This window comes from Acanthochromis polyacanthus, chromosome 7, assembly GCF_021347895.1.
Source record: "Acanthochromis polyacanthus isolate Apoly-LR-REF ecotype Palm Island chromosome 7, KAUST_Apoly_ChrSc, whole genome shotgun sequence".
Taxonomy (NCBI): domain Eukaryota; kingdom Metazoa; phylum Chordata; class Actinopteri; family Pomacentridae; genus Acanthochromis; species Acanthochromis polyacanthus.
This window is the reverse complement of record NC_067119.1, coordinates 621,637-633,011: the sequence shown is the minus strand read 5'-3', so window position 1 is coordinate 633,011 and position 11,375 is coordinate 621,637. Positions and strand designations below refer to the sequence as shown.

Sequence of the window (11,375 nt, the reverse complement as noted above, 5' to 3'; positions counted from 1 at the left end):
TAAAACAGTTCCAGAGTTTAACAGCAGAAACCATAGATAGATAGATAGATAGATAGATAGATAGATAGATAGATAGATACCTTATTATCAGGTCAGAGACCTAAAGTTTGTTTTACATGTTCGGCAGCTCCGCCACCCACAGACACAATAATGCTTGACAGACATTTAACATAGAACATTAACATTTAAGACCGCTGTCCACTGTAGTTTGGTTTTGTAGATTGAACTCCAGTTTTAACTATTTAAGGATGGACTGATGGACAAAGGAGTTTCTTAATCGGACTTTGTTGAAGCCGGGTACACGGTACCGACACCCTGGTAACAGCACATATTCTGAATTTAGAACATGGCTGGATGTTCTGAGCCAGCCGCACAGTGTTGTTATGGTATGAAGTGTCATATCGTCCATGCAGGGTTTTAAAGAGAACAGAGACGAGTTTAACTTCAGGGTCACGTTTTATTCAAAGACTCTCAACAAGTCACAGAAAAGGACTCATTCTGCAGAGTAGAAGTACTCTGTTACAGTGAAAATACACACTGCAGAGTAGAAGTACTCTGTTACAGTGAAAATACACACTGCAGAGTAGAAGTACTCTGTTACAGTAAAAGTACACACTGCAGAGTAGAAGTACTCTGTTACAGTGAAAATACACACTGCAGAGTAGAAGTACTCTGTTACAGTGAAAGTACACACTGCAGAGTAGAAGTACTCTGTTACAGTAAAAGTACACACTGCAGAGTAGAAGTACTCTGTTACAGTGAAAATACACACTGCAGAGTAGAAGTACTCTGTTACAGTGAAAGTACACACTGCAGAGTAGAAGTACTCTGTTACAGTGAAAGTACACACTGCAGAGTAGAAGTACTCTGTTACAGTAAAAGTACACACTGCAGAGTAGAAGTACTCTGTTACAGTAAAAGTACACACTGTTTTTGCTCCATCAGTCAGAGTCCGTGATGTCACTGCTGTCGTCAAGGTTACCAGCTCTGAATTCTGTGCTGGTGAACTTTGACCTCAGGGCTCGCTTCCTGTTGTCATGGAAACAAGAGAAGCTCAGATGGATGCGGTGATGTCAGAACAGTTTAAATAAAGTTTAAAGAAGTTAGTGCTCACCTGCGGTAAAAGAAGTTCTGACGACCTCTGAGACAGCCGTCTGTCTGCTCCTCCTGCTGACAGACAGACAGACAGAGAGACAGACAGAGAGTTGTCATGGAAACAACTACAGAACAGTAGATGTTTAATATTTTAGATTCTTGTTATTCTCTGGATGAGCTTCATGAGGTAGAACCTGAAATGGTTCCACTTCACAGGTGTTCCTTACCAAGGTTCATTAGTGGAAGTTCTTCCTTCTTAATGGGGTTGGTCCATCAGAAGTCAGGTTGGTCCACAGCTGACACTCCTATTGGACAACTGTTAGAGTCCATATTATGGAAGAACCAATCAGCTGAGAGAACCGACAGAACCGACTGAAGGTCAGTCTGTCCAGAAAACTGCAAGAACTTTGAATGTATCCTCAAGGAACCATCTAGGAACTATCCAGGAACCAGATCTGGGCTTTGGTCTGATGAGTCCTAATGTGAGATCTTTGGTTCCACCTGCCGTGTCTTTGTGAGACCAGAGAAGGTGAAGGGATGGTCTCTACATTCATGGTTCCACCGTGAAGCATGGAGGAGGAGGTGTGATGGTCTTTGTTGGGGATTTATTCCAAACTGAAGGAACCTGAACCAGCATGGCTACCACAGCATCCTGAAGCCACATGACATCCCATCAGGTTTGGTTTAGTTGGACCATCATTTCTTCTCCAACAGGACAATGAGCCCAAACACACCTCCAGGCTGTAGAAGGACTATCTGACCAAGAAGGACATGATGGAGATGACCTGGCCTCCACAGTCACCTGACCTAAACCCAATCCAGATGTTTGGGATGAGATGGACCACAGAGTGAAGGTAGAAGGACCAACAAATGCTTAACATCTCTGGAACTCCTTCAAGACTGTTGGAGAATCATTTCAGGTTCTACCTCATGAAGCTCATCCAGAGAATAACCAGAGTGTTCAAAGCAGGAATCAGAAAATCTAAAATATTAAAAATCTTTTGACTTATTTCACACTTTGTTTCATCCATAATTCCAGATGTTCATTCATAGTTTGATGCCTTCAGTGAGAATCTAGGATGGAAACAGTTCTGAAGATAACGAAGTTTTGCCTGGTACTGTATGTGTATAGTATTATATGTATAGTATGTGTGCATGTAGTATATATGTATACAGTATATTACCCATGATGCAGCATTGCTAGCTTTATGTTCAGACTCTGGTTCTCCTACAGAAGAACTGAGCTGCTGCTGATGAGCTGCTGCCTCCTCATTTTCCCCCGAAGTCCCGCTGCGAACCTCCTCACTGCTGCCTGATGACAGGAAACACACACCCGCTTCACATGATCTGACATGATCACATGATACCACTCCACACGTCACATGATTTCATGACATCACTTCCCATGACTGACCCTTAGCAGCACTCTCTGTTGGCTCCTCCTCCTCCTCACTGCTCACACTCCTCTCACACTGTGGGAGAAAGCCGACATGATTACATCATCACTTCTACAATTCTACAGTTTCATTTAGCAGATGCTTTTCATCTCTTTATCTGCTCCTCTTTATCTGCTCCTCCTCCTCCACCTTACCTGGTGAGAGTTGCAGGTGATTCTGCGGAGGCGTGTCCTCAGTTGTAGCTCCTCCCCCTGTGTCTTCAGCAGGAGCAGCTCCAGCCTATCGGATTGCTCGGTGAGCTGCCTGACCTGCTCCCTGTACTGATCCTTCTCCTGCAGGAGCAGCCGCGCCTCCTCCTGCTGCTCCGCCCGTGATGTCAGCGCCTGAAACACCAATCAGAGAGCTCACACTCACTGACATCATCACCCATCTCTTGCTGCTCCGCCCGTGACGTCAGCGCCCGAAACACCAATCAGAGAGCAGCACTCCCCACATGCTCCTCCTCCTCACCTTGTCCCTCTCCCTGATCACCTCCTCCAGCTGGCGGAGGGTTTGTTTGTTTTGCTGACGGTAAATCTTGGCGTCTCCTTTCAGCTGAGCGCAGCGTAGCTCCAGCTCCTCCTTCACCTGCACACTCTGAGAACAAACAGAACCGGACAGAGACTCACCGACAGCCCAGAACCATGGAACATATCTGGAAGTAAAACCCTGGAAGGATTCGGGTCAGAACCCCTGATGTACTTTAACTGGCTGCTCCTCTGAACACTGTTCCTGCAACACGTCGTCTATGGAAGGAAGGAACCTCCATCTGACTCACACAGACTAGAAACATACATGTCCTTGATCAGAACCCACAGAACCACTGGGAAACATGGAACCTAACTGCTGTTAACACTCTGGTTCTATGTTCCTCACCCTAGCTCTCTGCTCCTCTGCTCGGTGGAGTTCTCTCCTCAGTCTGAAGACTGTGGTGAGGAGGTTCATGTGGGGAAGACCTGGACCTTCCTGCTGCTGTATCTCCTCCTTCTTCTCCTCCTTCAGTTCCTCCTTCTTCTCCTCCTTCAGTTCCTCCTTCTCCCGTTTCTCCTCCTTCAGTTCCTCCTCCTCCCGTTTCTCCTCCTTCAGTTCCTCCTTCTCCTGTTTCTCCTCCTTTGGTTCCTCCAGTCTGCTGGGATGGAAGAAGGTTCCTGTGGGCAGAGCCAGACTCCTGCTCTGAAACACACATGTTAGCGTGTTATTCTGTGTTGCAGTCACATGCTACACTGTGTTTCTTTGCAGGTTCAAACTTTTGTAAACATTTCAACAAAAGAACAAAAACAGAAAAGGAGATCAGGAGGAGATGGCTTCATCTAGAACAGCAGGCTTCATGTATGTGAGTTTGTGTCACGTGAAGAACAACTTCTAGTGTCGTCGTTTGGCGGCTGTTGTGTCATATAGCAAAAAAAAAACTAAACCAAAAAACAGCTTCCAGCACACGAAAGAGTGGAAGTTCTGAAGAGGATTTAACCCTTTAAATGCAGTAAAGCAGAGATTTTTATCAGTCTGGTTCTCCGTCACTGCTTAGCTCCGCCCACAACAACCAATCACAGCAGCTCTTCTCCAATAGTAAAGCTATGAAACAGTGCAGGAGACCGTTCTAAACAGAATAATGTAATCAGACCGTTCTAAACAGAATAATGTAGTCAGACTGTTCTAAACAGAATAATGTAGTCAGACCGTTCTAAACAGAATAATGTAGTCAGACTGTTCTAAACAGAATAATGTAATCAGACCGTTCTAAACAGAATAATGTAGTCAGACTGTTCTAAACAGAATAATGTAATCAGACCGTTCTAAACAGAATAATGTAGTCAGACTGTTCTAAACAGAATAATGTAGTCAGACCGTTCTAAACAGAATAATGTAGTCAGACTGTTCTAAACAGAATAATGTAGTCAGACCGTTCTAAACAGAATAATGTAATCAGACCGTTCTAAACAGAATAATGTAATCAGACCGTTCTAAACAGAATAATGTAGTCAGACCGTTCTAAACAGAATAATGTAGTCAGACTGTTCTAAACAGAATAATGTAATCAGACCGTTCTAAACAGAATAATGTAATCAGACCGTTCTAAACAGAATAATGTAGTCAGACCGTTCTAAACAGAATAATGTAGTCAGACCGTTCTAAACAGAATAATGTAGTCAGACCGTTCTAAACAGAATAATGTAGTCAGACTGTTCTAAACAGAATAATGTAGTCAGACCGTTCTAAACAGAATAATGTAGTCAGACTGTTCTAAACAGAATAATGTAATCAGACCGTTCTAAACAGAATAATGTAGTCAGACCGTTCTAAACAGAATAATGTAGTCAGACTGTTCTAAACAGAATAATGTAGTCAGACTGTTCTAAACAGAATAATGTAATCAGACTGTTCTAAACAGAATAATGTAGTCAGACTGTTCTAAACAGAATAATGTAGTCAGACCGTTCTAAACAGAATAATGTAGTCAGACTGTTCTAAACAGAATAATGTAGTCAGACCGTTCTAAACAGAATAATGTAGTCAGACTGTTCTAAACAGAATAATGTAGTCAGACTGTTCTAAACAGAATAATGTAGTCAGACTGTTCTAAACAGAATAATGTAGTCAGACTGTTCTAAACAGAATAATGTAGTCAGACCGTTCTAAACAGAATAATGTAGTCAGACTGTTCTAAACAGAATAATGTAGTCAGACCGTTCTAAACAGAATAATGTAATCAGACTGTTCTAAACAGAATAATGTAGTCAGACCGTTCTAAACAGAATAATGTAGTCAGACCGTTCTAAACAGAATAATGTAATCAGACTGTTCTAAACAGAATAATGTAATCAGACCGTTCTAAACAGAATAATGTAGTCAGACTGTTCTAAACAGAATAATGTAATCAGACTGTTCTAAACAGAATAATGTAGTCAGACCGTTCTAAACAGAATAATGTAGTCAGACCGTTCTAAACAGAATAATGTAATCAGACTGTTCTAAACAGAATAATGTAGTCAGACCGTTCTAAACAGAATAATGTAGTCAGACCGTTCTAAACAGAATAATGTAATCAGACTGTTCTAAACAGAATAATGTAGTCAGACTGTTCTAAACAGAATAATGTAGTCAGACCGTTCTAAACAGAATAATGTAGTCAGACTGTTCTAAACAGAATAATGTAGTCAGACTGTTCTAAACAGAATAATGTAGTCAGACCGTTCTAAACAGAATAATGTAGTCAGACCGTTCTAAACAGAATAATGTAGTCAGACTGTTCTAAACAGAATAATGTAATCAGACTGTTCTAAACAGAATAATGTAGTCAGACCGTTCTAAACAGAATAATGTAGTCAGACTGTTCTAAACAGAATAATGTAGTCAGACTGTTCTAAACAGAATAATGTAGTCAGACTGTTCTAAACAGAATAATGTAATCAGACCGTTCTAAACAGAACTGTCGGCGCTACAGAACGGTCTGACCATGTGAGGCTGTCAGACTTAGTTCAGGTTCTCCACCTCCTGCAGCGGTCGCAGCGTTCGTCGTCGCAGCAGTCGAGTCTGGTTCTCTGCTCGCAGCACCGTGTGCTTCAGACGCTCCACCTGTAAACACAGAGGTGTGAGGTTAGCAGGAGGTCAGCAGGAGTTCACTAGGAAGTCACAGGAAGTCAGCAGGAGGTGAGGAGTCAGCTGACCTCTATCTGCAGGTCCCTATTGGCCAGCAGGGCGTTGCTCCTCTCCTGGTTGAGGCTGTTGATGTCAGCCATCAGAGTGTAGTTGTGGTCTCTCAGCTGCTTCACCTCCTCGCTCAGCCGCTCCCGCTCCTCCCGGATCTTCTGCACGCGCTCAGTCAGTTTCCTCAGCTCGCGGTCCCTCAGCTGCTGCTGGCGAGACCACGCCTCCTGGAAACAGGGAGACATGCCGATTAGACAGGCCGGTCTGTGACTAGTGAGCATCCTTGTTTCTTAGTAACCTGGTTGCTATGCACACCTGTTCCTTGGCGACAGAACACGCTTGCTGGCGACGCCGTCTCTCAGCCTGCAGCGCCCTCTGGAGGCGGCTCAGCTCCGACATCAGGAACTGAGTCAGACCAGATTCTCCTGCTGTGTCTGAAACACCCATCAATAATCAATAATCTATCAATAATCTATAATCAATAATTCAATAATCAATAATCTATCAATAATCTATAATCAATAATCTATAATCAATAATTCAAAAATCAATAATCTATCAATCTATAATCAAAAACCTATCAATAACATATAATCAATAACCTATAATCATCAATCTATCTATAATCTATAATCAATCCATAACCTGTGAGAGACAGGTGGACAGACAGACAGGTGGATAGACAGGTGGACAGACAGACAGGCGGACAAACAGACAGGTGGACAGACAGGCGGACAAACAGACAGGTGGACAGACAGGTGGACAGACAGACAGGCGGACAAACAGACAGGTGGACAGACAGGTGGACAGACAGACAGGCGGACAAACAGACAGGTGGACAGACAGACAGGTGGACAGACAGGTGGACAAACAGACAGGTGGACAGACAGGTGGACAAACAGACAGGTGGACAGACAGACAGGTAGACAGACAGGTGGACAGACAGGTGGACAGACAGACAGGCGGACAAACAGACAGGCGGAAAAACAGACAGGTGGACAGACAGGTGGACAGACAGACAGGCGGACAAACAGACAGGTGGACAGACAGGTGGACAGACAGACAGGTGGACAAACAGACAGGTGGACAGACAGGTGGACAAACAGACAGGTGGACAGACAGGTGGACAGACAGGCGGACAAACAGACAGGTGGACAGACAGGTGGACAGACAGACAGGCGGACAAACAGACAGGTGGACAGACAGGTGGACAGACAGGTGGACAGACAGGCGGACAAACAGACAGGTGGACAGACAGACAGGTTGACAGACAGACAGGTAGACAGACAGGTGGACAAACAGACAGGTGGACAGACAGACAGGTGGACAGACAGACGGACAAACAGACAGGTGGACAGACAGGTAGACAGACAGACAGGTGGACAGACAGGTGGACAGACAGGCGGACAAACAGACAGGTGGACAGACAGACAGGTGGACAGACAGACAGGTTGACAGACAGACAGGTAGACAGACAGGTGGACAAACAGACAGGTGGACAGACAGACAGGTGGACAGACAGACAGGTGGACAGACAGACAGGTTGACAGACAGACAGGTGGACAAACAGACAGGTGGATAGACAGGTGGACAGACAGACAGGTGAACAGACAGACAGGTGGACAGACAGACAGGTGGACAGACAGGTGGACAGACAGACAGGTGGACAGACAGACAGGTGGACAAACAGACAGGTGGACAAACAGACAGGTGGACAGACAGGTGGACAGACAGACAGGTGGACAAACAGACAGGTGGACAAACAGACAGGTGGACAGACAGACAGGTGAACAGACAGACAGGTGGACAGACAGGTGGACAGACAGGTGGACAGACAGACAGGTGGACAAACAGACAGGTGGACAGACAGGTGGACAGACAGGTGGACAGACGGACAGGTGGACAGACAGGTGGACAGACAGGTGGACAGACAGGTGGACAGACGGACAGGTGGACAGACCAATGAGGATGCTGAAGGTCTTGTTGGGTTCCTTCCCGGTGATCCGTTGGTACAGGTCGGGGTAATCCAGCTCCAGACTCTCCAGGAACGCCGTGTAACCTTTGACCCCTGTCCTCTGGAGGGTGTCCAACAGAGCTCCTAGAGACAGACAGGTAGACAGGTAGAGGAACAGTTCAGAGGTCTAACGGTCCAGAACATCAGCGACCAGAATGTCTGCTGACTACTAGAACAGGAGGAACAAACATAGAACTGGACCCAGACTCTGATTTAGCTTCAGTAGCACTTCAGACCCAACAGGTGGAACGCTCAGAAATGCATAAATTAGCTTCAGCAACCAGAACCGACTCTCAGTTCTTGGTTCCTGACTCTGTGCGATCGTTCCACAGCTGGATCGGGGTCTGGTGGAACCGAGAACATACCGACTTTCCTCCTCCTCACGACGAGGGCGGGGTCGTTGAAAAGCTGCTCCTCGTCCTCGGCGCTGATCACCTGACCACAAAAACAACCAATGAAAACCCAGCAGGCTCCCTGTGAGGAGCTGATTGGTCGACCAGTACCTGACACTGGCGCAGGTAAGGAGTGATCCTGGACGGATCGATGGTCTTAATGAGCAACATCCTGAAGTCCTCCAGCTGCAGCCAGCACAGGTCGTCCTCACACACCGCCTCCATCGCAGTACTACCCTACTACAGGACTACAGTCAGTATTATGGTCTGTAATATCAGTACTACAAACAGGACTACAGTCAGTACTATGGTCTACTATGGTCTACTACAGTCAGTACTATATTCTACTACAGTCAGTACTACCTGCTGCCGTCTCTTTCAGTTGTTCTGTTTTATAAAGAAGTCATGTTGTAGTTCTTCTCGTTTTCCCGTCAGGCTCCGCCCACTCTGAGCTGATTGGTCTGAGCTCTTCTGAATCCACCAATCATATCACACCTCCATATTTACACACCGAGGTGAAACTCTTAGATGAAGCTAAAAAACTGCATGAAGACTCTCAATATACTTTGATTAATGAGACTTCTAGTACTACCAATAATAATATGCTGATACTGTTGCTGCTTACAGCCAGAGTTTAAATACTGACTGTACTTGTTAATACATCACAAATAAACCTCTAAGTGAAGCTTCCTGTCAGAGTGTCTTCAGTTTGGACAGGAACTGGCAGAAAGAGGAAGTGATGAAGGATTAGGGAAGTTCATGGAGGAATGATGGGCAACCGACAGGAAGCATCAGCTGACCGACACGCAGTGATGTCACAGCACCGCCGCCCACATTCCTGGAAAGAAACACGGAGTGAAATATTGTTAAAGCAGCTTTAACAGAAAGAAACAGACAATTCTACCAAGACTCCACAGTGTCCACAAACAAGAGTGTCCCCACAATGTCCTCAGTGTGACCTACACTAGACCCAGACCAGGTCCAGGACTACAGGCCAGTTTCTTTCCTAGCCTTCCTGTCTAAAATGCTTGCGCAAACTGTCTTCAACCAAGTCTCTGCATAAAAACAACCTGTAAGACCAGAACCAGTCTGGTTCTTGCCTGGAAAATCCAGACTGACTTTATTTATGTATTAATATAAATACAAATAAAGGCAGTCTGGCATTGTGATGACAGGAGACGATTTCAAAAAGGAGGGGCTAACGAATGCAGCTTGAACGAGAAAGAACCAATCAGCGTAACACGGATGTGACGCACAAACAAATCGACCTTGAAGTCCATGTAGTCCAAACAACAACGGCATGCAGCCGAGAAAGCGTTGCGGTGAATGATTACTGCCGTTTTTGTCACAAAAATCTGCGAATACATGGGGTACTCTCAAGTACAACATTTATTTTTGAAAAGGCTACGCAACAAAAGACTCCTTAGAATGATTAGTGGTGTTAGGAATAACTTTAAATCGGAGCCAAACCAAGTCGGTGCGTATGTGTAAAAGTTGCTTAAATGTACTCACACGTTTGGAACGGGATTTTCCTCTGTACAAATAATGGCAAGAAGCCGAAAGTAACGAGCCATCCACTGCCTCCTCATCGTCGGAAACATCAAGTGAAAAGAGGCAACGACTAACGCCATCCAAAACGCCAAGAGACCACAAAAAGATTCGCTTTGGCCCCCCTCCTCTCTCTCTGTCTCTCTCCTTCTTGTTTTATGGCGGTGGCCCCCCTCCTCCTCCTCCTCCGCATCATCTTTATGGGTAATCCAGGTGCTGAAGATGACGCAGCATTAACTCCCGCCTCCCGTGCTATGATTGGTCGTACCAAACTGTACCAGGAGGGAAACGCGATTCAATTCGCCCAATGCCAAACTGACTCTCCTGTATCTCCTAACATGGAGATAGGAGATTACATGGAGATTCAGTTTGGATTTTCCAAGCTAGTCTGGTTCTAAACAGGGTCCCTCATCCAGACTGGACCCCCATCGGTACCAGAACCACCAAGTTGTGCTGGAGCTGCTGGACAGTCTTCAGATCCGTTAACCACCAAATCCTCCTCCCTGGTCTAACATCTCAGGACCAGACCTCCACTGGTTCAAGTCCTACCTCTCAGGGAGATCCTTCAGAGGATCTTGGAGGGCAGAAGGGTCTGACGTTCTCAGTCTATCTCCAGCTGGACTCTTCTCCTCTGTGGTTCCCCATTACTTTGACAGAAATCTGTTTAATTCTTTTTCATTTCTGATCATCTGATAACCAGAAACTTCTATTATGCATCTCAGATTCTCCTTAGAAAAGAAACTCCTGCACCTTCTCGCTCATTCTCAGGCAGCTGATAAAACAAATATGTCACATGACCACCTCTAGCAGGTCATTTCTGCACTTTGGATTTCGTTTCCACTGGAAAAACAATGAGTTTCTCCTACCTCAGCTTGTCTCTATGTCAGTTCAGCTCATTTTTTCATTAGCTGTAGTCCCAAACTCTGATCTGCAGAGTCCCCATCAGTCTTCAAGGAGAACTAAAAACCAGCTCCTTACCGAACACCTTTAACGTGATAGACTGCAAAAAAATAAATAAATAAAACATCCATCTACCTCCTGCACTTTCTGTAGATGCTTGAACCTGTTTGTTCTTCTCAAGGTGGTTTTCTCCTGACTAGATCCTTCATGTGGTGGATCTACTCTCAGATGGACGTCTTTGGATAAAAGCGTCTCATCAATGAAACTGTAGAATTGTAGTGTCTCCACAATGTCCCCTCAGTGTCTCCACAATGTCCCCTCAGTGTCTCCACAATGTCCCATAAA

General features: G+C 45.1%; 1 protein-coding gene across 4 annotated transcripts; it reads right to left on the bottom strand.

Moving 5' to 3' along the window:
• Nucleotides 1–437: 437 nt before the first annotated feature.
• card9 (caspase recruitment domain family, member 9) lies at nucleotides 438–11,272 on the bottom strand. 4 transcript variants are annotated; one of them, XM_051950881.1, is made up of 15 exons: nucleotides 10,095–11,272; nucleotides 8,946–9,420; nucleotides 8,694–8,822; nucleotides 8,556–8,625; nucleotides 8,137–8,274; nucleotides 6,492–6,610; nucleotides 6,197–6,403; nucleotides 6,021–6,104; nucleotides 3,408–3,704; nucleotides 3,003–3,128; nucleotides 2,687–2,875; nucleotides 2,510–2,567; nucleotides 2,280–2,407; nucleotides 1,115–1,170; nucleotides 438–1,029 (listed from the first exon to the last, which is right to left on the bottom strand). In XM_051950881.1, exons 3-15 carry the CDS (start codon nucleotides 8,805–8,807, stop codon nucleotides 942–944), a joined length of 1,674 nt encoding a protein of 557 aa, XP_051806841.1. In that variant the 5' UTR covers nucleotides 8,808–8,822; nucleotides 8,946–9,420; nucleotides 10,095–11,272; the 3' UTR covers nucleotides 438–941. The 4 variants fall into 4 exon arrangements, with proteins under 4 accessions (XP_051806841.1, XP_051806842.1, XP_051806843.1 ...); XM_051950882.1 differs by having other exon boundaries at nucleotides 8,694–8,819; XM_051950883.1 differs by having other exon boundaries at nucleotides 1,115–1,167; nucleotides 8,694–9,420.
• Nucleotides 11,273–11,375: the final 103 nt, after the last annotated feature.

Bases quoted from the DNA above. Each gene is read 5' to 3' on its own strand.
- card9 (XM_051950881.1), bottom strand. From the start codon at position 8,807: ATGGAGGCGGTGTGTGAGGACGACCTGTGCTGGCTGCAGCTGGAGGAC. The intron at 3,129-3,407 runs GTGAGGAACATA...GTTTGTTCTCAG, and splicing joins CAGAGGAGCAGAGAGCTAGG to AGTGTGCAGGTGAAGGAGGA. The intron at 2,408-2,509 runs GTCAGTCATGGG...TCCTGTCATCAG, and splicing joins AACAGAGAGTGCTGCTAAGG to GCAGCAGTGAGGAGGTTCGC.